At 49.0% G+C, this 25598-nt stretch overlaps 2 protein-coding genes across 2 annotated transcripts in view; both read right to left on the bottom strand.

Moving 5' to 3' along the window:
• Positions 1-552: 552 nt before the first annotated feature.
• On the bottom strand, positions 553-8223 carry LOC119100021 (glutamate receptor ionotropic, delta-2-like). Its single transcript, XM_037223137.1, has 7 exons — positions 8211-8223; positions 5307-5526; positions 4857-5018; positions 2348-2594; positions 2120-2203; positions 1038-1234; positions 553-991 (listed from the first exon to the last, which is right to left on the bottom strand). Exons 1-7 carry the CDS (start codon positions 8221-8223, stop codon positions 553-555), a joined length of 1362 nt encoding a protein of 453 aa, XP_037079032.1.
• Positions 8224-21973: 13750 nt separating this feature from the next.
• The window catches only part of LOC119100020 (collagen alpha-1(I) chain-like), a 32778-nt gene continuing 29153 nt past the window's right edge, over positions 21974-25598 (bottom strand). The window contains 5 exon segments of the mRNA XM_037223136.1: positions 21974-22386; positions 22971-23088; positions 23528-23631; positions 23954-24138; positions 25109-25287. Coding sequence (XP_037079031.1) covers positions 22243-22386; positions 22971-23088; positions 23528-23631; positions 23954-24138; positions 25109-25287 — 730 coding nt within the window. The 3' untranslated portion in view covers positions 21974-22242.

Raw genomic sequence — 25598 nt, 5'->3', positions numbered from 1 at the left:
AGTCTTCACAGACTTTTCGTTGGTGGAAATGGTTGCCGACCACGCCACTGATGACTCGTTAAATGGTAAGTACAATTTCACCACCGTGTCTTTATTGGCAGCCACACCACATACCACGATATGTGGTGTGGCATATTGCGTCGTATGGTGACAATGACAAGTAGTGAGGCGGTTTTTCGCTCATCAAAGGGTGGCAACGTTTGCATCGGTCTATGTACAGACGACACAGCTATACGCAATAAACAGTTGATCTCAGTCTTTTCTGGTCAAACGCCTCAGAGAGTGACCCTGCATACGCCTTGTACTTCAGCAGTAATAAGGACAAAGCTGGCGCTCTTACTTAGCTGTCATTTGTCTATGCATGCATTATGTAATGCAACAAATCAAATGGCTTAAACTGTGTTAGAAAACGAATATTCTCCCTCAATCGCTCGGCCAGTGCCGCCTCTCGGCGTGGATGGGACCAAGCCTCTGCCGCATCCGAGCACAGTCACAGTGACATCTTGATCGAGGCCAAGCGACCACAGCTATGCTCTAGGCCAAGGCATGCAGCTATGTGTGACGCCTGATTCTCCTGCGGGCTAAGCAGCACTCGGCCACCAGCGCCAGCAGAGCCGCGCCCATGCCGGCCAGCAAGAAGTAGAAGGCGCCCATCAGCCGGTGGAGGTCCAGCGGAGCGACGTCGTGGCTCAGGGGTGCCGAGCGCGTACAGCGGTTGGCCGCCACCTGTCCGAAGATGCGCTGGATGACGCCCTGATAGCGCAGGCGCCGGATGGCCCTGTCGAACAGCGCGCTGTACTGGCTGTGGTGTGGGAACATGAGGCTGAAGAAGTCGCGGCGCACCGCCTGCCGCGCGATCCGGACCGGGCAGAGCGCCGCTGACGGCTGCCCAGTGCGCGACAGGTAGTCGTCGGCGCGCTGCAGCAGCGCACGCTGACTCTGGAAAAACGCCAGCTCACCGCGCACCAGGGCCGACACGAACTCGGCGCTTCTGGTGGTGTGGAGGGAGGCGTGCACAGCAGCCGGTGCACGCCTGCATCTTGCGCCAGATGCGGCCGCGCGCGCCGCTGCTGGCGTTCTCGAAGACGTAGTATTGGCTGTGGCCGAAGGTGATGTGGGGCTCCAATGGCGACGCCGCCAGCTCCTCCAGCGTCTCGATGGCCGCCGAGTAGCGGCCGATGGAGAAGAACGCCGTCAGGTTGCCCGCGTAGATTGACATCAGCGTCACCGTGCTCTGAAATCCACCAATGTTCGTGACCCTTTGCAGCGCGATAGGCATTGTCGTGACAATGCCAGGAGTGTGTATGCGCTTATCGTCACTAGATCGCGGCACCAGTCATTATTAGGCAATAAAACTAGACACGCTACCATGCCAGCATTTTCAGCATTATTGCTGTATGGATATAGCAAAAGGCGGCGGTACAGCCTGCACAGAAATCAAGTGACTGAACACAGTGTCACGTCGAAGGCTGACCTGTTGGATGCATTAAAGTATATTTGAACCATTTTACTGCAGATGTGCGCATGAATAAGACGCGCATGATGGGAGTTAAGTCTGTCCAATGTTTCCCCCCAGCCACGCTGTGATATACTTTTTTAAAACTGCTGCATCCTTTAATCCTATTTTTGCGTTCAATGTCGCTCAAATTATGTGTGGGAAGGATTCCCCTCCCGTGAAGATTAGGAAAGTATCCCGCGAGCTTTGTCGCTTTTAGACTCGAACCGACCGCTAGGACCTACACCACAGCTTAAATAAAACGCAGCACACAACAGGGACGGTGGCAGGTAGCTGCGACAGGACCGGCAGACCACTACCAAGGGAAAAAACGGCGCGCAGGACTTTGAGGGCTCGTGAATCGAACGCTAAGGAGACCCCTCGCCTTTTCAGCACAAGGGGCCCGTGGGATGGACACCGGGCAGAACATTACGCTTCCCGGTCAGAGACTGGAAACGGGGACCATTCTGGCGAAACGGGGACCGGAGCCCGCTTCAAAACGCTAACCCTAACGGCCTAAAACCTAGCTGCAAAACACATCGGGACGGCAATTTGACCGCGCATGAAAAAGGTTGACACAGCCCCTGAGAGCTCAGCCCCAGGAAGACAGCAGCTGCCACGCACCATGTAGATGAAGATCATGAGCAGCCTGGTGGCCGGCTGTGAGCTGGTCACGTCGTCGCCCTGTCCGAGGAACATGCGCAGCGACTGCTGCACGTAGGCAGTGAAGGAGGGCACGCGGCGCGGGCCGGCGCGGGCGGCGCGGACGGCGCGGGCCGAGCGGGCGCTCGCGCGACGACCCAACGGCCAGCCGCGCACCGCGCCGCCGGCCAGCTCGGCCAGCCGCAGCACGGCCGCGAACAGCAGCACGTACAGCGCTGAGAGCGCCCACAGGCGTGGCGTGAGCACGCCGAACACGAGGAAGTCGGAGTGCTCGTGGTCCGGCTGGGCGGTGCCGATGGACATGGCGTCGCTCCAGAACCACTCGCCCATGTAGACGGCCGCGCTGCGCATGACGTCGACGGTGCAGGTGCCGGCGCCGAAGTCACCACGCCCTGCTACCAGCCACGACACCCGGCCGTCCAGCGAGCCAGTCGCTCTGTCCGCAGATGGGCGCCAGTGGTATAGTCAGAGGGTTGCATGGGTCACGTTCCGCGACCCTGTAGGAGCGTAAAGTGGTGGCAACTGATGACAGTTGTTTGGTTTAGTACTTGATCTCAGTTCTCTCATCACTTTTCGCACTTTCTCCTATGTTTTAGAACTGTTCGTTGCTCCACTTCGTCAGCTACTAAAGAAGCTACTTGTCATCTGGCAGGGAGACAGCTGGTTTTGTTTAAGTGAGCTGCTATTTTTTTTAGCTCCATGTGTTTCAGGACGAGAAAGAAAATTGAAACAACTGTGCAGCCTTCAGAGCTGGGATGGCACACGATGGCGAGCCCGTGTTTTAATGGGCAACGGAATATGATACAATACATAAGCATTGCCAAACCCAATCCACAAAGGGGCGTAAAAAGGCTTTAAATTGAAACAAAATTACGCACGCCAACAAACCAACCAGCCGCATAGCAGCTGGTTCGCAACGAGCAAAGTTTGCCACTTGTTGTTTTTGTTCCTGAAAAGCACTATTAAGATTATAAATAATACTTTATATTACTAGCTTATTATAAAAACACCATAAGTATTTCTGCTTTCACGACTGCTCGGGAGAAATACCATGTGAGCGAACCTGGAGGAGCAGCCGGCGAGCAAAGCCTGAGAATAAGTGAATTGTGGATTTTGACATCAGAACGGATGCTGCGCATTTGCGTCTCAGAAGAGAGATAGCTAATCACATCACCTCGCTTGGGTGCATCCCAAGAATTATAGTTTGCTGTGAATGGCAGCGGAAGGAGTTTTTAACGGAAAGGAATGACTAAAATGGAAACACAGTGCCAATAATTTGTGATGGGCTGGGTGGGCCTGGGTGGGCCTAGGCTTAGTATCTTAAATTTTAATTAATACACAGTGTATTGGTTACACCTGTAAAGTGCTCCAGACCGTCTCAACCTGATTATTTGACGCACGCAACCCTAATCTTGAAGCAGGAATCGTGGCATGGCGCGGGCAATGGTTAATGTGCGCGGACTTGCGGCCCCCTGGTCCAGTGGGAAAGTCATGGATGGAGAAAGTGAGAGTCCGGCTTTCCACGGAAGGTCTGTTGACAACTAACATCGTATTGGGTACGAGCTCCGTGGAGGGACAATAGTTCTGCCCGACTGGCCAAAAAGCCCGTCGGCAACTTGACATCCGTAACGGAGCGTCGAACGTGCACTGCGTCGTAACGGAGCGCTGAACGGAGCGTCGTACTGAACGACCCAGAGCACTGAACGGCACGAAAAACCTCCACAGTCCTGGCTGGCAAAGTCAAACGGAAAATGCGCAACGAACTGGAACGGCACACTTCGGGTGACGTGACCAGCGGAATACGCTACAGGTCCCGCTTTGCAAGCGCAGTAAGTGCCATGGACATAACACTACTCATCCCGAAGCATTTGGTGGTGTATTTGCTTTTGATCTGGGAGAGGTGGAGCATGGTGGTAGGAATAACAAGGAAGCAAGGAACAATCGGCACTGCGGGGCGGGAGAGCAGCGGGAGAAAATGGCTTGCTGTAGTTAAACCGGGCAACGTCCAAATGCGACCCTGTAATTGAAGTCTGCGCACAACGAGCGGACGAGCAGTCCTGATGTGAAGAGTGTAGCTAGCGGTTCAGAGGAAGTGAGACGGCGCGGACGAGCAGTCCTGATGTGAAGAGTGTAGCTAGGGGTTCAGAGGAAGTGAGACGGCGCGGCCGAGCAGTCCTGATGTGGAGAGTGTAGCTAGGGGTTCAGAGGAAGTGAGACGGCGCGGACGAGCAGTCCTGATGTGAAGAGTGTAGCTAGGGGTTCAGAGGAAGTGAGACGGCGCGGCCGAGCAGTCCTGATGTGAAGAGTGTAGCTAGGGGTTCAGAGGAAGTGAGACGGCGCGGACGAGCAGTCCTGATGTGAAGAGTGTAGCTAGCGGTTCAGAGGAAGTGAGACGGCGCGACCGAGCAGTCCTGATGTGAAGAGTGTAGCTAGGGGTTCAGAGGAAGTGAGACGGCGCGACCGAGCAGTCCTGATGTGAAGAGTGTAGCTAGGGGTTCAGAGGAAGTGAGACGGCGCGGCCGACGGCTCGATGAAGGCCGCACTCTCTCGTCCTGCCCGAATTCTACACTAACTTCGAAAGTAAAACTCCTTGACTTCACCCGCAAGTGGAGTGATTATGTTGGCTAATAACCGTAAACACAAACAAAGCCATGAGGTATTGCCTGACTGCAGTTTCTGTGTAGCATTAGTCACCTGCCGTGCGCCACAGCCGTTCTTCCTTATCACCTCCGGCTTGAAATTGAGCTTGTCGGCGAGCATGTTCAGGGTTTGTCCGAGGTAGCCACAGAGCTGCGTCCGGTTATCGGGGGTGACGAACGCCGATATGATGGTGGAGGTGCAGTGGTCGGGTAGCGTCTTCCTGGAGGGCGCCAGAACACGCAGCGTGCGGCCGCCCAGCTGCCGGAGCTGCCAGTCGGGTGGCGGTGCCCCCCGAGACCAGGGCACCAGCCGCACGCCGTCTCGGCCGGGCGAGGTGGCCGCCAGCCGCGCGCACGAGGCGTTCACGCAGCTCACGACCACAGCCGGCTCGTTCTCGCGCAGCACGGCCTCGAGCGCCGGCTGCGCCTGCTGCGCGTCACCGCGCACGGCCAGCAGCCAGCTGAGGAGGCGCGAGCGGGCGGCCGGCTGCTGGCCCAGCCGCCGGTACGCCGCCGTCACGTGACCCAGCGAGCCAGCCAGCAGTATGGTGAGCCGGTCGGCCGGCGGGAAGCGGGGCGAGCTGGTCAGCACGGGCACGTCCTGCTGCCAGAGGGCGTCCCGGAGCCGGCTCTGGAGGTCGTCAGGGGCAACCTCCGATAGGGAGACGACGCCAGGCAGGTCGGCCGCCGACAGCGTCTCCGTGGTCAGGGCCACCAGGCGACCGTCGTCTGAGGAGAACAGACTGGTGGCGTGTATACCCAGGACACGGTGGTTAGTCGCGCGTTCTTCTAAAAACGATAGGAAGCACATTTTATTCGGAGGTGTGAACACGTGGAACCGACTTCCAGGGTGTGTGCGGACGAGGGCAGAACACTTGAAAAATTTGGAAGCCAGAGCCGGCATTTTTTGCTGGAAACATAAATCAGACGTAGTATGTTAATCAGGGTTGTAAGAGCATGCGCGGTGTTAAGTGTGTATCTTTTCAATATGTACCAGCGGCCTGCTGAATTAGCCATTGGTACCCTTTTTGGGCCGCCAGTTCCTCCTTCACAGGCAACCATAGATGCAACATCTGTAAACTTAGAAGCAATGTTTGGTATTAGTAACGGTTTTTGAGCTTCCTGACGCGACTGGTGACAGTGGCAAGGCCCTGCTAATTCCTTTGTCCGGGAGCGCGTATCGCAGGCTTGCGTAACATGCGCAAACAGTTTATGGATGCCTGGCAACCTTACAAAAGGTATGGAAAATATATAATCTATCACAACAAGTTGAACTGACTAAGAATGCTGCGGTCTGCCTCAGGATACAGTCTGACGGAGCATAAAAGTATGACACTAATTTGAAGACCTAGTTGTTTTGGTACAGTGATCTTTTCAAGCCGTGATGGGCGCGGCTGAGGCGCTGAAAACGGCAATATGACAATATTGTCATATTGCTCATATTTTCTCAACTAGTTGCAGAAGGCTTTGGATGTTAATTTCAACTCAGTTTATCGTATCAGAACACGTATATTTTAGTCATGACTGCTAGTTCGGACATGCTAGTTTTAATCTACCGCCCACTCTGGCTTTTGTTCTGCCGCCTCTGACCAGTATTTGACATTCACTACATAATGAGTTGCGTAGGATATTAAGTGCATTTGTGAGGAACGTTATGCATATAGATAAGACGGTGGTAATCTATTACTGCTCTTCATTTCAATGCAGGTACGCTGCCGAAATATCAACGCGTCTATTTCTCCATCCTCCTGGTTTTCCTACCAGAAATAAGGCTATTACCACTGTCCTGTCTTCACGTGAGTTACATAGTGACATTGGTCATGATCGCATAACTCGTTTGTATTTGAAGGCATAAATGTCATTGCGAGTTTAAGCTTAAGTCATTACCAGCTTGTCATTGTCATTACCAGCTTAAGGAAGTGTCCATATTTGCATTGTGATTTGAACTGAAATAGCCATTTAAGAACATTCGGTGCAGTTAACAGTCGTGTCTTTTTAAGACCTGAACCCCTTTAGTTTCTGAGTTGCACGCCCGCAGAGATGTGCAGACTATTTCAAGGTCACCCAGACATCAATGGCGCCATAATAACGTCATTGAAAATCTACTATCCCGTTGGTCATGCGGTGATCAAGGCCAAGAGAAATATTGCTGTCGAGTCGCTCGTATCTGACGCTCGTGAGCATGATTTACAACTATAACGGCCGTCGGTGGGCTCTCAATCAATGGGGATAATTGGGGGATGGGATGACGACCAAACAATGACGTATTTAGGGGCATATTTAGTAGATAAATAGGTTGTGTTGTCTGAAGCAGTCTTTTCCATTTAACAGTATACCCATATTTAAAAGTGAGCATATTTTGTCACATTTGATGCCGCGTCAAAATGATCAAATGTAGAACATTTCTTCCAAAGCCCTACAGACTATTTGTGCATGCGCCTTGCGAGTATGCAGGCTCTTAAGCTGCAGCTCTATTGCTATTCAGTCACGCATCATATTCATAAGTAGCACGAACGGGTTAATTGCGTCTGCCACTTACGCCGCAGGAGCATACATTTACACCGCAAAATGCATCTATCATTTGTTATCGCGTGTCCGTGCTATCAAATGTTGTGACAGGGGCGCATTGCAACTCCTCGGACTGGTAGTATGTTATGCCACGTTTTCCCAGTTCAGGCAGAGTAACACATTATGGTTAGCGCTTTTCGCCCCGAACGTATGTACATTTTTATGAATTGCATTTCCGCCGACAAAATCGAAGTTTAACGCTTACAAAGACACTTGCCGGTATTGAACACTGGTAGTACGCTGATAAAAGGATGAACTTCAGAACAGGCCCTCGGCTGTGTTTTTTACAAATGGAGTTGTCCACGCAAATATAAGCCTGCTCTACATCATAGGCATTTTCGAGCATTCATCTGCCATGAAACCAGACGGTGCCATCTGTAAACCTTCACTTGACGGGGAAGGGGTCTAACATCCACTTTGTTGACGTACAGCAGTCGGGGAGAAAGTTGACTTCCGCCTACGGTTTTTCGAGCACAGGTCAAAAATGAACGCTCACAATAATACCAAATTTTGAGTGTCTATCTATCTATAAATTTGGCATCCTTTGTGCGAATCAAGATGTTGATCAAGATGAGATCAGTGACCTGGGTCAGGTCAAAGAGGTCAGCCTCTAAAAAAATCGGCCGCCCATATTTTTTGTGTGCAATGTTTGTCATTACACAGACTTGCCACCACAACCAAATATGATGGTGCCTACGGTTTATCTATTTCAGATTTTTCGAAGTAGGCGGGTTAGGTCACCTGACGTGTCGTAATTATTTGCAGTTGTTCCGATATTAATGCAAATTTTTGCGTATTTTGGCACAGTTTCGTGTTTGTGCGGTAGGAAAAGAACACTGACTGACATTGCGCAACCATCACATTACCACAGAGCATACGAAATTGGCCTGGGCCATGATTTATCTCTAAAGATGCGTTCCGCGAAGCCCATGCTTACTTCAAAGTAGGCAGGTATATTTCACAATTTTGGGCGCAAAATTTGATAATTGCACTCAAAACATGTTGTGATATCATTCAAATCCATAATGAGGTCACAATAGGTCACATGAGGACATCAAGGTCATATGAGGTCGCTCAACATCAATGGTCTCTGTTGTCAGTGAGACTAGGTGAAGAAGTGCGGTGTATCAAGCCACCTCTATATCATGTTTGGGAAGCTGATGGCGTATGATTCAATGTACCAACGTGCCTGCACTCAGTTTGCTACAAATACCTTGTCAAGAATCGAATGGACTATGTATAATGTATACAAGAGCCATGCGATCTTGATCACTTATATATATATATATATATATATATATATATATATATATATATATATATACATAACACTGCCACACACAAGCATTGCATTGGTCTCTTAGACCAGGTAAGGACTTAATATTTTCAATTGGTGGTTTATGAATTTGACCTAAATTGACCTGAGCTGACCATTCATTCAGACTAAATTTTGTTTTTTGTCCGGGATACTTTTGTTCCGAAGACGCACTTAATGAAACCAACTTAGTCGGAAGCAAATTTTGGAAGAAAACAGAACGGCCACTAGTAGACCAATGTTGAACGGTGATCTGACCTGATTTGACACTTGTGGTAGAAAAATATTCGGAATGGACTCCCCATAGTTTTAACGGTCACGTATGTGCCCTCAAAATCCGTCTTGATGAATTAACATATGGCTTAACTACATCTCGTAGAACGGCAATTGTTTCCCTTTCGTGACCTCTGGTTACCTTGCATATGACATAAGGTCAAAAGTCCGGTGTGCGGGACTTGCACGACATCTTCATTCATCTTCATTCACATAGAATCTTCATCTAAGTACCTTGTTAGGTACTAGCATCTTTCTTGCAGTCTCCCGATTTTTGAGATGTACGGATTTTAGGGTCTGGCTCACACAAGCAGCCTCTCAGCTCACGGAAGCACCACCACTTTCGGAATGTCCATCGAAGCGTGTGGTGCGTGGTTCCATTGCCGGCAGCTGATATTTTGAGCAAGTTTGGATGACTGAAAAATGACCTATGCAGCGATTAACGTGAAAGCTGGTCGCATTGTCCTTCGGCAAACGTATGACTCGGGACGAGAGGCGTCTAGCAAGAAATAGCTCGCATTTCCACCGCCACCGGTGTATGCCGCATATCAGCTTATTACGTTTGAGTTCAAATTACGCTGACAACGTTTTGTTACAGCACTGCGCCCCTTTCTTTCTTGGTATTCCCAGGTACTGTAGCCTAAGAGCATATTGACTAGACCTCAGAATCAAAGGTGCTTGCTTTTTGTTTCATCACCTCAATGCCCACATCCATATGCCAACTCCCACAGACCAGTCATGGAAGCCCAACCACAATACTTCCCACATTGTTTAAAGCAGGTCGCCAGAAATGTGTCATTTATTTGCTATGTGTGTATATCTCTGAGGCATATACGTCAGTAGAATTCAGCTAAACATGGTGCACATATGAAGGTATGTAATATGTCCGCGTGCAACAGTGTGAGCACGCATTTAGTTGTGTCCTACGTATGTTTTCCCTTACCTGCGGAAGCCAGCGATGACATATAAATGAAAAGAACAGGTAGCAAATTAATGCTTGAGCTAGTACAGCCTTTCACTGTGGCCCACATGGCAGGCGTGGGGACAGGCTGCGCACCGGTCCCACCGTCCGGGCGGCGCAACCTTCCCTGCCGGACTACTCGGCGCGACTGAAGTGGCGGGACTGGACCCCTGGCCGGGCCGCTCCTGGCAACTGGGGCGGCCTGACTCGACTGGCAGAGCCTGCACGCAACCACACATACAAACACACACATATACCTAACCGTGTCGTCAAGTGGAAGACGCGGCAGCTACAGGTGCGCTGCTGATGCCTGCAGCAGACGCCCGCATCATTCCTGCTGGATGACCGGTCCTGCAAACACTCCAAACCGTACTCTTGTTTCAAGCATCAGTTAAACAATGCAAATGTGCTCGGCGAATTACAACCCGCAGCGGGCATGGGATGTAAACCAAAACGTTGGTGTACATCATGTGCGCATGTGTTCAAAAAATATGTGAGATGTTACTGTTAAGAACAAGACGAGGGTAAGTCTACCTCTCATGCTATGTGTTCCTGAGCTTCACTCTGAGCTTCTGTTAGCAACCAAGACTCGGGCTGGTATCTGTCTCTTCTCTCTCTATCTTCTCTCTCTCTCTGCTGTCTATCTCTCCTCTCTCTCTCCTCTCTCTCCTCTCTCTCTCTCTCTCTCTATCCTCCTCTCTCTCATCTCTCTCCTCTCCTCTCTCCTCTCTCTCGCCTCTCTCTCTCTCTCTCTCTCTCTCTCTCTCTCTCTCTCTCTCTCTCTCTCTCTACTCTCTCTCTCTCCTCTCATCTCTCTCTCTCTTCTCTCTCATCTCTGTCTCTCTTCTTCCTCTCTCTCTCTCTCTCTCTCCTCTCTCTCTCTCTCCTCTCTCTCTCTCTCTCTCTCTCTCTCTCTCTCTCTCTTTTCTCTCTTCTCGTCTCTCTCTCTTCTCTATCTTCTTTCCTTTCTTTCTCTCCTCTCTCTCTTTCTCTCTTCTTCTCTTCTCTCTCTCTCTCTCTCTCTCTTTCTCTCTCTCTCTCTCTCTCTCTCTCTCCTCCTCTCTCCTCTTTCTCTCTCTCTCTTTCTACAAACGTAGTTTTCACCTCTGCCTTACACGGAGGCCGCAGAGGCACTTTTAAGCCCTCAAAACTATAATGCTTACTTGCAACGGCACTGTGGTGAATGTGATATTGATAGCCAAGTCAGGTCATAGGGGCCCAAATCAGTACATCGTACAAACACCTTACCGAATTAGTACGTTAGTACAAACACCTCCTGCTAAGCATGTTGCAGCAGTGCAAAAACGGCGTGGAATGGCTTTTATAAAAGTCTATGAAATGAGCATTTGCCCATAGGCAGGTGTAACCCGCAATCAGACATGTCAGGTCAAAGGGGTAAAGGCTACTATTGCATTGACCCGCCCAGCTATCAAGTACGAAGCAAGCCCCGTCAGTGTGACAATGGCGACAGGAAGCATTTTAACGTATAAACTTTAAAACAGGTCAAATCTGGTCGCAACTGCTACATTGGCATAGCTTTACTTTGGATAGCATGACCTGAAATAGCAGCCAGAACGATAAGTGACTTCAGAGTTATAAAGGTAAGGGACGCTGTCTGGAAAGCGTTCTTGGGGTTACATCCCCTGCGATAGATAGGCGTTAGTTGCTTTTTTTTAGTTGTTTTTGTCACGCACATGACTTCTAGAAACCGATCAATAGCCAGTAATGCTAAGTTGTAGACGCTTAAAAAATTTCGGTTCAGAAGCGTGGGTTAATTGGGTTCTGTTTCCCTCCGTGTAAGTGGTGTATACCCCACACCAGTATCTGTGTATAACTATGACCACAGCCCCACGCAGTTATCAACAACAAGAAGCGAGATTACTAAAGCCACGTAGCGTTTACATCGTGTGCTGACGTTTTCTGGCGGACGCTTAGGCCCCAGCCCAGCCGTCCTGCTGCTGACCTGGTTCTGACCTGACCTAAGGCTGCGCCGCAAATTGCGGGGAAGTGACACAAAATGCAGTACAGTGTCAAGCGCACTTGAGAAATCAACTGAGAATGCCGGGACTTGCTGCTCGCTCTCCGGTTTCAATGACTTTCGGAAAGAAGCTACATGCAGCGTGGTCGGGAGCGTTGTGAAAAGACAAAGATCCCTTCCATACGGACTAGCCTCAATTCCGTCTTTTTATGCTGAGCAGAGTGATCACGCAATATTAACAACAGGACATAATCCAGTCAGACTAAGACAGATTAATGTTTTACCTAGGCGTCGCCGGATTCACGGCCTCCGAGCTGAATATTGCATTTTGTACCCTCCTCGTTTCGCCCAGTCATGTTGCGTAGCTCTTAAATGTAGGGTATATTATAACCTCTCCAAAACGTTCGCAGTGTCAAGAGTGTCACTTCCTGCAATCTGAAAGAATCCACAAAGAATGCGCGGGAGGGTATTGTGTTCCCATGCTTAGAAATAGTTACGCATGTGTAAGGTTTGAAGACTTTGACAAGCAGCACGAGTTTGTAGAGCGCAGAGAATAAAACAAAACTCGGGGAAATCCACCCAGCAGCCTTTTGGTAGGCCAACATGACTTGTTTGTACGCGGCTGTTTTGAACAAACGCTCTTTGGCAGGGACAGACTATTGTTGGTCGGCTGGCCGACGGTTCCGTGCAATTTCTGTGGAAGTCCGGAATCCATACGTGACAAACACTTACACCAATTGGTGAAATGCTCATTGAATGCTTCCGTAATTCACGAGCAATTGGCCCTGCATACGGCTAGTACGACAGCACATATTTGGGTACCAAGAGACATACACGCTAGTGGTGCACGCAAGGCTGTTTTTCAGCTACTTAGCTAACAGGCTAACCCCAACCGAACGTCAGCCGTAGGCAGCGGCTAGCCGACTTAGCTAGCCGGCTGTCGGGAAGCTGGTAAGCCATAAAAAAGCGTGCGAACGGATTTGAACAGCGGCTTTGGAAGGCATAAACCCCACCCGCTCACCATCTTGCGACAATTACTGGCGTCTACAGACGCTGAGCTGATAAACATACTTATTTTTCTTGGCTTGAAATTACATTGCAGACAAATGACAAATAACGCACAGAACGTGTGATCGCTTGTGCGATCACCAGAGCCCCTGGCCAGTGGCTAGTATGTATATGAGATGTCAAAGCGCCAGCGGGCATGACAGATGTATGATGGGCAACACGTACCTAGCCCTCACTCCTCGTTTAATGAACATGGGAGGACTCCATATTTTTTCTCAAGCACCCACGGCGCACGACCTGCTTTATGTAAGCGCTGCACCATCTAAACTAAGGTGCCTATGGCACCCATTTTAGCGTGCCGAAAGCAAAACATCGCGTACAAAGTAACGTACTTTTGTCAATATATATGGTGAAATTGGCTTTTTGAGTGTTAGAAGTGACTTCATGCATCTCTGCAATGAGGATTACCACTAAAAAAAGTTTCGTATTTTTCCAGTATGAGCAAAAAAGGAAACCTGGTAGCATCTGGCGTTTTAGCAATCGGGTTAAAAAGGACGCAGCTCTTTCATACTTCTGGATGAAAGAGCATGTACTGCGGGCGTCATTATGTTGTCCAATACTAGGAAGCTATGAGAGCTCGCTCATTGGCTGTACGGCTCAACCACTGACGTCACGAAAGCTTATACAACTCCATTTTGCACAAATGGGGGAATGATGGGGAAAATCGGTGGAGAGCCACCGGCCGCGTCTTACTTTGGCGTCGGCAGCCTGAAAGGAAATGCTCCACCTTTATATCGGGTTTTGAACAGAAATTGCCATCTCGAGGACCTTTTGATGCAGTTCACGGCCGTGTCCCTTTTTAAGACCCAAAACCCCCCTGGTTCATGAGTTATACGCCCGCAAAAGTGCGAACACGTTTATTGGGAGACTACTTCGGAGTCACCCTGGCATTGATGTCGTCATAGAAACGCCATACGATTGCCGTTATATTACAGGCTGATTTCTGCTTATGGTCAAAACAGCATGGCCGCTGACACATTCGCAAGAGCGATGATGCGGCACCTATGATACAATCCGCGGAAAGCGATTGGCTGTTAGTAAGATTTCGCTGCTGAATGCGTGTCGCGAACGTAAACGTGAGCACTTTCGGGTTATGAGACACTCGTCGCCAACGGGGCATTTTTACTTATTTCTGGACCACAGGTCAATGTTATAAACGAATAAAGCCACTGTCTGCAAAAAGTAAAGCAACGAAAAAACGGCACTTTCCCGAATATTTTAAAAAGAAGACGCGACAGCAAATCCTGCCATGTTTCTCCCGCTTAAGTTTTTTTCTTCTTTTTCCAGTGGAGCATTTGCTACTGACAGCTCGGTTGGCGCCTTGTGTACCGTAGCAAAGAACCTTGCACGGATTTAGGGGATAGTAAGGCATTATGAAATTGGGGAAATACTACAGTTATATATATATATATATATATATATATATATATATATATATATATATATTACTAAAGATTTAACACATGTTGCATGACATATTTATATCTTCAACGAAGAAATTGTGTCCGACAAATACAACCTCTTGACTTGTATTACCATGAACCACCGTTGGGACTTTGTTTTGAAGGGAACTCAGCGCAAAACGTGGTGATATAACCGAAAGCCTGTGCGGAAATTGCGAGAAAACTTGCAATTTGATATTCCCGCGGGCTGTTCAAATGTGAGATCACACTTATTCGATATTGGAGTGTGAATCCGACCCTTGAAATGGGTGTGATCACTGGTGATGCGTGCCAGTGGCATGTATTGACCTTGATGTGATGGGGAGTGTGCGTGCGAGGTTTGTGCTTCTGAGAGAGAACATTGCTTTGGTATTCTTTTTCAATCTAATGACACCCAGTAAAATGTGATATATTGATGATATATATATATATATATATATATATATATATATATATATATATATATATATTGATGATATATATTGTGATATATTGATGTGATATATAAAATGTGATATACTGACTTTATCTTCAGGTTTGCATTGAACATGGTAAGGTAGTGATGTCGGCAAACTGAAAAAAAAACGCTAGCACCAATGCTGCAGGGGTATTCAAATGCAAGTTGCTGCTTCATTATGATCTTGCCAACATTTTGAACTTATTGAGGTATTACAGCATGCAATTAATCAATCGCCTGCCATTATATTAGCAATTCATTTCGGCATTCAGCTGGCAGGGAACGTGCAGCTCATTAATGCACATGTTAAGTATAAGCTTGCATGATACAGATCTGAAAATTGTCTTTCCCTTAAAAATTCTGACAGTATAGCGCTGCATTGATGTAGATGAACATGCCACTGTCTTAACAAATTTCGTATGCCGTCAGCATTGCTTGTGAGTCATCATTGTCATAGTCACTGCAACTTGTATGAGATGCTCAGTGTTGGGAAAGGTGGAAAAGTATTGCTGTTGGTTTCCTGGCTACCACGTAACGATATTTGTATCGTGAGCATTGCGTGCACTGGAAACTTCATCACTTCCTTGCATTTTGCCCACCTAACCATGGTTACATTCACTTGTCATGTCTCCAGCCCCGTGCGAGGTCAGCAGGTTTGCAGTCCCATTATAATATTTTCTTGTTATACATGTGTTATTACTCGTGTGAACAATATTTTTGAGTGAAGCAGCCTGATGCCTGCATGTTGTATGGCTGCAGAAGCAGAAGACATGTTTGCATCTTTGCCACCTATGTTTTGTGGATTCCGAAAGCAGGGTGAGCGAGTGATACCACTCATTGATGGCGTGCTTTGCTAAAAGTGATTTGTGTATTATATCATGTGCTTTTGGTCAGTCATATGTTAGATGCGAAGTTAAGGCAAAAATGCATGCTTGACCCATCTTTTCGTGGTGGAATTTATTATCAAAGCAGCAGGGATTGCAGTACAAAACCATATCATTGTTCATTATGTCATGCCATAGTACAGCACTGAGGTAGTGCCACGATGACACTGTTGACCCGTGCCAAAACCCAATTCACAACATTGGTTGGCTAGTCTATGTCAAGCCTATGAGATAACAGCTTATATTTCGTGAATGACTGGTAACAACTGATTTCACAACGCCAAAGGGCAATCCCTAGCGAGAATGCTATTACACCACACTGGTTATATCAGGATTGGCTAGCAATTGTGTAATTATAAATAAGAAAACCATTCTTGGTAGCTTAACCTTACCATCTTCAGTATAGAAATAACGATGTTTTGACAATCAATTCAGTGCAATGTTACAGATTTGTTAATTTTTGCATTCAATACATTTCCAGTTACAAAACATCAAGAAAATAACTACTGTGCACATCACATGATATAAATGTCAGGACTATAGCAATGCAGGCAGGGGTAAGTCGGACAATGCAATATCGGCGTCCTTAACGTTTTTGCAGGTTCCGGCAAAAGATTCACGACGCTATTTTACGGTCTTCACAGCATATCGCGCTTTTATATCAGTGATATGCCATAAAAGCTGGCGATCGTTACGCTGCGTATGCCAGACAGCCCATCAAAGCTCCTCTTACGACCAGCACCAAGACAAAAAAGACACAAACGAGCCATTCACTGCTAATCCGCTACGCAACGCAGCGACCGCGACGAGAATGGCCGGTTGGCGTCAGCTTTCGTGCGTTTCAAGGTATTCTTTTTGTCTGGCTTCCAGATGCTGCCAGGTATTGCTGTCGTTACAAAACGATTCCATGACGCCACGAAACAATGACGTAAGGGGGCGCATTTTTACAAACTTTGAAATTTTACCACTTAGTGTCACTTCTGAGCTTTCAAAGCTTACCAATAGTTACAAATAAGCTTTTCCTGTCATATCGGAAGCTTATCTCAATATTTTTAAGCGTGGAACATTCCCTTTAAGACTCAGCGCACGCTGCCTAAACAATAAAATAACAAACTCGCGGATGCCGTCATTTAGGATCAAGTACCCTTGAGTACCCGACCTTGTAATTTTTGATTTTTCACATTTTAGCTAGAAAAGGGGGTGCACAGTACTATACATTTTTGCCTGGCAGCCTGAGATTACGCGAACTTTGATTTTCTAAACGTCCGTGATAAAAGCCTGGGAGGGTATTTCAAGCCTCGACGCACCTACGCTCGTCGTTTTAATGTGTTCCGAGTGCATGCCGAGGGGGTGGCATCAAACCCACCTGAAAGGGTGCGGTTCGATTCACCACATCCAAGCACGAGTCCACGCTTTTGATAGGCACCTTACATGCAAGTAACTCTGCATGCGATATCTTCTACTTAACACACTACTCGTCGTGGGCGTCAATCATGCATATCGCTTCTCACAGACCCATGGCCAACCACGTGCCATTACGACTAGATTGCGATGCGAAATGCAAACGAAAGATGAAAAGGCCGGAATCGGACAAATGCTGCCATCCATTCACTAACAGGGCGCAGCCAGAATTTGAGGCGGGAGGAGGGAGGGGCGACCAGGATTTGCGAGGGGGAATATCAGGATCCCAGCCCCAATAGCATTCGTTTTACGGAAGGAGGGAGACGAGGCACCAGTTCCAGGGAGTTATCTATTGTTCGGACCATTGTCCTCGCCTGCTGTGTTGGTATTTACACTGCGTGTCTGCCAGTCACTTCCCCGGTCGTCGGCAGGTGTCATCGAGTCCTGAAAATGGTGTGGTTTCCAGTCTCGCACGCATCATGGCCCGAATGTCCCCATGGCATTGCAGTGATTCTAACCAGGGCATTGGACCGACAGTGCAGTGCTCTACCAACTTAACTTATCTGGAAGGACAGGACCGGGACAAGTCCTCTTCGGGTAGTTTAGTTGGTAGAACACTGGACTGCGTTGGAAGGCACGGGTTTGAATTCAACCAATGGTAAGGAGAGCATACGGGCTGTGAGGCCTACATGGCTTAAAGCCCATTGTCATCTACGTTTATCATTATATAGACTCAACACCTGAACACCTGAAGACGGCATGGGAGTAGACTGGCAGACAGGTTATGTAATTGCTCATGCACTAGGCGATGACAGTAGGCCGAAAAACCGCCGTGGCGAGAAAAAAGCTGCGCCGCATCCTAACGAGGGGGAGTTTAACTCCCATGGGTGGTTCTGTCGCGCATATGCAGGGTAGCTCATCCCGAGAGCACTTAGTACATTAATCCTCAACCTGCCCACAGAAAACCAGACGCGAATCCCACTTGATCGCAGGTCCTTTAACCACCACCAGCCTGATCTAGAAAACCGTGCGCTGCATCTGCCTCCACCTGTCTGCTGTCGCAGGGAGCATTACTAATGTTTTCCAGTACTAGGGAGATATGGGAGCTCACTCACTGGTGTACATGCATGCATGCATACATGTCAAGTGCCAACCAAAAGCGTGGTCTCGTGCATGGATATCATGGATTAAACCGCACCGTTTGAGGTGGTCTTGATATAGTCAACATCGACATGAACATGCAATACATTGGATCGACGTGCGTCGGTGCATCAAGACTCGGAATGCCCTTTCAGACTTTCATTGTGGACAGTTAAGAACTTCGCGAAGAAGATTCGCGTAGCGTCAGGTTGCCAGCCAGATATTTATCAAGCTTTTCATGACCCATTTTACCCGAAATGTTGATAAATCGCAAAACGACGCTAGTCAACTGACGCCCAGGTGTTCTTAATTAGATATCATGGAATGAGAGATGGATACTGTTTGAAGCAGGGCACGCTGTATGACTAAAGATAACTGACATCAAATGAAAATGTCGTCAATGGCTTCCCGCTGGCGAAGAGAGATGCCGAAGGGTCGGCCGAAGGCCGGCGAGACATCGCCTTCCAGATTTCCCCATGTGCTCTTTTTTTCCTGTTTCCTTCCTTTTTTTCCCTTTTTTCCTCGTCCAAGCAATCTTTAGGTCAGTGGTCGAGCCGCAGAGCTAATGAGCGAGCTCTCAGAGCTTCCTAGTACTGGAAGCAATTAATGGCACGAACTGCAGGCACCTGCTAGTGAACATTCGCGCGCGTGGATTGTAATTTTGCACGCAACCGGGGATCTAGCGGGAAATTCAGTAGCCGTGGCGAGAGATATTGATCGCTGTTCGCGGGCTGCTTTATCAGTTGGTGTGTCCGAGAACGGATACACAACTGAAATACCATATATGAGGTGAAATGGTCGTCCTAGTTATTCAGAAGGCGCACTAGATGAGCGTCGTTCCGTGCTTTTGAATTGGGCACCACTGAAACTGTCAAGTGACATGTGGGGTATGTTGCACCTAACCCTGGAGTCTGAAAATGCCTCATAATGTGCTCACGACTCTAGGGTTTTGGAACCAGAAGCGATTTTGATCGCTGCGATTAGGTGGTGTTTGTTAATTGGTAGCCAAAATAATTGTGATATCATCGATGATATGATAGGCCTTGTTTGTACTGATATTCACGCAAAATTGCATTCCCAAAAAGCAAAAGGCTGCGTAAAGCACCTCAGCACCCGCTGGTCTATTGCAACTTGTTGCACATTTTTACAACAAAAATTAGCAGCTAACCTACCTGTAAGATACTTAGATGAGCCAGACTTACTGTTGAAATTTGAAAAGGTCCTTACTGTGGAAGTAGATTGACACGTATTCAATTCGTGCACACCTGGTAAGTTGGACCGGGCCGGATTGCATTGGGAAATCTGGGAGAAGCGTATTGGCGGCCGGATTGGATTGAGAAATGTGGGAGAAGCGTACTGGCGGGCGGATTGGATTGAGAAATCTGGGAGAAGCGTATTGGCGGGCGGATTGAATTGAGAAATCTGGGAGAAACGTATTGGCGGCCGGATTGGATTGACAAATCTGTGAGAAACGTACCGGTGGGCGGATTGGATTGAGAAATCTGGGAGAAGCGTATTGGCGGCCGGATTGGATTGAGAAATCTGAGAGAAGCGTACTGGCGGGCGGATTGGGTCTGGACTAGCCCGACTGGACCGGACAAAATCCTTAAATCAAGTCCGTGAAGCGCTCTAGTGCCAATTCGCACAGAAGCGAGAAGGCGCTGACTATGCCACCGGGGAGCAGAGTTAATAAATAGGCTTGGCGTCTCGCTCAGGCGCCGGCTTTCCGATGCCAGTTCCCGGTGCCGTGAAACAAGTGATGCTGTCGGCATAGTTGACCAAACTCGGACTCGCGACTTTTGCAATGTTTGACTATATGCTGTTTACCCGTTCATGTCATAGGTGCGTGTGTTCCCGTCAGTGTGATAGGATTGGTCTTTTCCCATGTTTCTTGCATACTTTACTTCCCACGTTGTGCCTTATTGAAAAGCCACCGCGCGTTTTTTTCTAGGGAGATACATCATCATCATTGTCATCTTTGAGTAGTCATCGAGCGGTCTGTGCTGGTTGCCTACTAGGCTGAAGGGAGTTGGTTTTATGTTGGTAGCAAATGTTTCGTTGTTTTGGGACTTTTGCCGTAAATATTACGTCATACCATGGCCTCTGTAAGCCGAAGACACCTCCCCATCGGTCTTGGATGTGTGTTTTTTTTCGTATTATCTCGCGCCCGGCTGGCCGGTTGGATAGCATTTGCTCGGGTAGAGGGTCAATTTGACCGGCCCCCCTGAGATCTTAGGAACTAAGAAGTCCAGGGAACCAAATTCACAGAGTGCGTTGGCCTTACAGGAACTTACTTAGGTCAAAGTTTGAGGTTCCTAAGCCATGACCTTCGGGTCACATAAGGTCAAACAATGTCAAACTCCAAGTTGGTCTCCGAAATGTCCCCAGAGCCTAGATACCTGTTCTAAGCATAATATCACATGCTCATTTAATATCACTGACCTTGCTTGACATTTCGAAGGTCATGATGACCAAAATCATAGAAGATTGTTTTGAGTTTTGCATTTGAATAAACGACAAAAATAACATTAGACTTCTGAAAAACGAAATATCGACCTGGGTCATTTTAGATCAGCGACCTATTATGACCTTTAAGAAATTCATGGAAGATGTCTGGTGCGGTTCCTGTCATCAATAAATTTGAAATTAGCACAAAAATTACCCCATACGGCAGTCTCCAGAGTAATAAGACAGATTGGTTTTGACCTTGGTCTGAACTTTATACCTGACCCTAGCTCAATGGAATTTGGTCATTCACTTGTTGTGTTGCCTAGCAAAGTATCTCAGAGGTGTCTGTATGATGCTGATGTATGCGTAGCTTCGTCTAACACTATGTTCTTCCACTAGATTGAACGATTCCTAGAAATTCACTTTGCTGAATCCAATGGCCTGACTTTGACCTGCCGTTGGTCAGCGACCTTAGAAGACGCACCTAATTTTTTTGATATCACACAAATCGTTATTCAATTGTCTATAGCTATGCAAAACTTGTCGTAGCTACGCCTCGCCTTTCGGAAACCATCCCGGAAAAACCCTCGGGGTCAATTTGACTCCCGCCCAAGCGCGTGTTATTGAAGTGAAGATGATGGTAACGATGCCAGTCAGAAGTGCCAGTCAGGCCACATGGTTCCCTTTTGAGGGAACACTTATAGTCCTTTTGTGGTCAGGGCTCCCCAGGCTTTGATTTTTTGCTGAGCTCTTCCAACTGTAATTGCTGTTACAATAGCTTACTTCGGAGTTCCTGTGTGGTGTATTTCTTTCCGTGGAACGTCACATGTAATGCTATTTGCTGGCCGCTTTGGATATATAGACTAGCGTGCACTCAATGTAGATAAAATGGGTGCAAGAGCATGGTGTCATTGGAATTTCACCGTCGAAGAGCAGGCGACATGGTGGTCCCCTTGATCTGCCAATGTACCCCGAACTTTTCTCGCATGGCCGGACGGGCTGATTCATGCCACCGAAACGCATGGCAGTTTGTTTCTGAGTGCCGTGCAGGTAGGGAATTTCCCAGTATACCGTGCGTGTATCCACCGCCAACACCCTAATTCATGAAAACACACACACTTATTGTTAACGTCTGTCACATTTCTGACGACCATTCAGGGCCAAGGCACTGCTTGCATATACCATACCTTGAACAACCGCATTCCTCCTGTGCACAGCACGCCGAAGCTGCAAACCCAAGCTCCACTGTATCATGTATTAGCTTATGAGAAAATGGCAGTACTTGTGCAAACACTCCTAACGATCATCCTCACAACATAACAGCGGCGTGCCTGCAGCCCGCCGACGGCACCTTATCCTAGAGCGGGCCGGCGGCGCGCCGGCGATCCCCGCGTCCGTCGCGAGCGGGGCGCGCGTGTCCGCCGCCCGCGGCGCGCCACCACACGCCGCGCTGCGTCACTGCACGCTGCGCCGCCGGTCCCTGTGATGTGTTCTGCAGCGGCGGGCGCGCTCACTTGAGACAGAGCGGGCCCACCTCGAAGCCAAACGCCTGACGGGGCAGGCCGTAGTCGGCCGGCAGGAAGTCCTGAATGGGCAGCTGGTCCAGCGCCGCGGTGCGCAGCTCGAGCACCATGCGGCCCGTGCCTCGCTTCCCCTGCGGTGACGTCACGGACGCCGGCGGTCATTACCGGTGCATAAAGTCGCTAGTGAGGTCATACCACCACGACTGGTCGCCTGGGCCCATTTATCAGTCCAGTTCCCATTATCAAGCGCCGTGCATAAGCTGCAACCCATGATGTCCGAGTAAGTGCTTTACAACAGTTGTTATGGCCTGGAAGATAGCCGCTTGTGCGTGAAGTACGCACTTGTGACGTCACAGGTAGCAGGTAATTTGTCAATGGGGAACACGGCCCAGGTCGAGTTACGGTCGCAAATGGTAGCCGTGAGAGACGTCATAACGTAACAGCGAGTCGACCGATCAAGTAGCAGCTGGCAAGGGTCGCCCCCAGGCGAACGCAGCAACACTGCAGTGGGGGATGCTCGGAATGAGAAGGGAAGTGTTTCGGCCCGCAATACAAGGACTACATGTTGCCATTGATGTAGGCTGAAATTGTTTTGAGCCTTTTGTGCCGTTTCAAAAGCTGGTGGCGTTGACTTCTAGTGACGTAATAGGAGCGCTAGTTTTTGAATGTCGTACAGCACGGGTCTTTTTAGCCAGCAACTACACACAACACGCACCTTGCATTGGTCCTCCTTAATGGTTATGCGTCGCAAGTTCTTGGAATGACTGAAGATGGTGGCTGACGATCCCAGAATCTGGATGCTGTTGTTGTAGTTGTTGGCACGTGAGTCGAACCTGTGATGAATAACGAGGCATTGATGCGAGTATAAAATCGACTGAGGTCTCTCTAAAAAAAAAACGCATAGCATTGAAAGGGCACATCTAATCTTTCCAATTGATGTTCGTTCCGAGGAAGCACAATAGTATTCGGGAGCCCCAAACAATGTGAAATGCAAACTTAGTGAGAAACTGGGTAAACAACGACCGCGCCCATACGAGCACCAGTGAATGTGCTTTCCTCGAGCGGACATAAATAAACGAGCACTTTTTGGTACACAACAATAGCAGGAGCAGCAAGCACGCAAAATAGACATTCAACGACAAACATTAGGAAAAGGACGAGTAGCGGCTTTTTTCTCCTCGTCGGTTCACCCAGATCGAGTCTGCCTAGCGCAGTCCGCACGTCTCCATCATGCACAGCAGCGAGCCCCCCGGTCGCCGAGCAACCCCTCACCAGGCGGCGGAGTTGATGCATGTGTAGGTGAAGTTCTGGCGGCCGGTGTCCGACAGCAGGCGCAGGAATGTCATTTGCACTGGTCCGATCGACTCGTAGGTGATCTGTCGGCAGAGCAGGCGCCGTGGTTCACACGTGCCTCGACGGGTCACTGACGCCTGCTCGCCGAGGAGTCCCGGGACAGAGGGCGCACGAGTGCGGAGAACCGGCTCTGGCTTTGCGGTTCAACGCCGTTGCTTATGGCTGTCAGTCTTGGGGCGGTCGAACAAGCATGGCAGTTTGAATCCAGACTGGTTTGCATCCTTTGGCAGCGAACCATATTGATACAAAGCACCAGCGACTTCAGTTTGTTACAGACAGAATGTGTTATACGAAACCTTTCACCCATTTGGCAAAACCTAAGCAAAAGTTGCATCGGTGGGTCACCTTGAAGCCTCCTCTCAGCGTAGAGAACCAGCTGGCTCTCTCGGATGTCTTTCTCCACGGAATATTGGGCATCTTGCTGGCGTGGGCGTCTGGGTAGACGCACGTCTCGCCGAAGGACGTCATGTTGCAATAGACGTAGATGGCGTCGTCCGGCATGCCCAGGTTCGGGTCGATCCAATACCAGTCTGAAAGGATAAACGTGTCGATCTTCGTTTTCGACGAAGCTGATCTTCTTCGCTGTATTTTGGTACGTGCTATTTGGCACCCTCCCAATCCACCATCGTCGTTTATTGCGCCGGATGTGCGCATTAACATGCGACACGTATGAATATCTGCATAGAGTACAATGACACGTACTTGAAAAAATAAACTATGTAGGCTGTTGGCTAGAAACAAGGCCGCTAGAAGCGCATTAAGCCCACCATATAAAGGGAAGCAGATGTACACGTCAGAAACAGTTGTCACGGCATAAATTATGCACAGAATGCGACTGTATGTGACAGACACCAGTGAGCCTGGCAGCGTCTTCCGTTGCTAAGAGAGCTGCACCCGCCGAAACCCTCAGTGATGGGAGAATGAACCGCGTATAGAAGAGTCCCCCCCCCCCCCCCACCCACTCGCCCACACACAGACTACCCAGCTTGTCGAAAGGCTTGGTTTTAGTGCGTGTCGTAAATAATTTTTGAAAGCATTGTGACCCCATGCCTGCGCCTCAGCCGCAAATTATGTCAAGCACCCGAGTGACGATCTGCATAAAACGAGCCCACAACTTCGCCGTTTTAAAACCCCACCGCGCCCGCACACGCGCAATTATGTCTGCCGACAGCGGCACAGACCAGTCGTCAACAGCGAGCATGAAATTCAGCCGCACGGTGTTCTATTTCTGACCAATGGCCGAAGCCGTTGAGATCGGAGGTCGACTGTCGTAACAGGGCGCGAGTGGGCGGCGGCAGTAGCGACCAGGCTCAGGTTCAAGCACTTAGCGAATGGAACGGAAACGGATCAGTTGTACTTAATATGCTGATGCATGCATCATTAATGACTAGGAATGTTCTAAGAAACTGACTATCTTATGGCACACATGTTCATGACTCGCGAATAAGGAGACCGCCAGCTGCAAGTTCAGTTATGACACCGGCTGGGGGCAAAACGCACCGCTCTTAAATTTCGGATGTCCGAAGTAGAGATCGCGGCAGGTCCTGATGGGGTTGTCGCGCGTGCCAATCGGCTTCCGAATCCGCCGTATGTCCTGGCGCATCGAGTAGATGCTGCTGTACATGCTGAGCAGCTTGTCGGAGAACTTGGTGTCGTCCTCTAGCGCGTCATCCCCGCGCCTGCGCGACAGGCACCCGCGCCGTGAGAGGCGGGCCAACCGCTGGACAGACGGCTCACGGTAACACGAGCACTGCACTGGCACTGGAGAGTCGCAAGAGATGGCAGCAGTGACTTCATGACTCGGATTAACGCCTTTGTAGCCTGATGACTCCGGATCAACGCTTTGTGACCTGATGATTGCAGATCAGCGCCCTTGTTCATGTTTTGAAAAAGCGGCCAGCGGTACGCTTCGGAATTATTAAAACTCTTATGCGCATTTTTCAAACAGTGGTCAATGACCTGACACCCCAATGGGCGACCACGGCAAGGT

This window comes from Pollicipes pollicipes, unplaced genomic scaffold, assembly GCF_011947565.3.
Source record: "Pollicipes pollicipes isolate AB1234 unplaced genomic scaffold, Ppol_2.1 Scaffold_4881;HRSCAF=5763_pilon_pilon_pilon, whole genome shotgun sequence".
In the NCBI taxonomy this organism is placed as follows: domain Eukaryota; kingdom Metazoa; phylum Arthropoda; class Thecostraca; order Pollicipedomorpha; family Pollicipedidae; genus Pollicipes; species Pollicipes pollicipes.
The sequence above is the reverse complement of the archived record's forward strand: the minus strand, read 5'-3'. Positions and strand labels throughout refer to the sequence as shown.

Bases quoted from the DNA above. Each gene is read 5' to 3' on its own strand.
- LOC119100021 (XM_037223137.1), bottom strand. The intron at 2,595-4,856 runs GCAGGTGACTAA...ATCTGCGGACAG, and splicing joins AAGAACGGCTGTGGCGCACG to AGCGACTGGCTCGCTGGACG. The intron at 1,235-2,119 runs GTGCGTGGCAGC...GGTGGATTTCAG, and splicing joins TCATGATCTTCATCTACATG to AGCACGGTGACGCTGATGTC.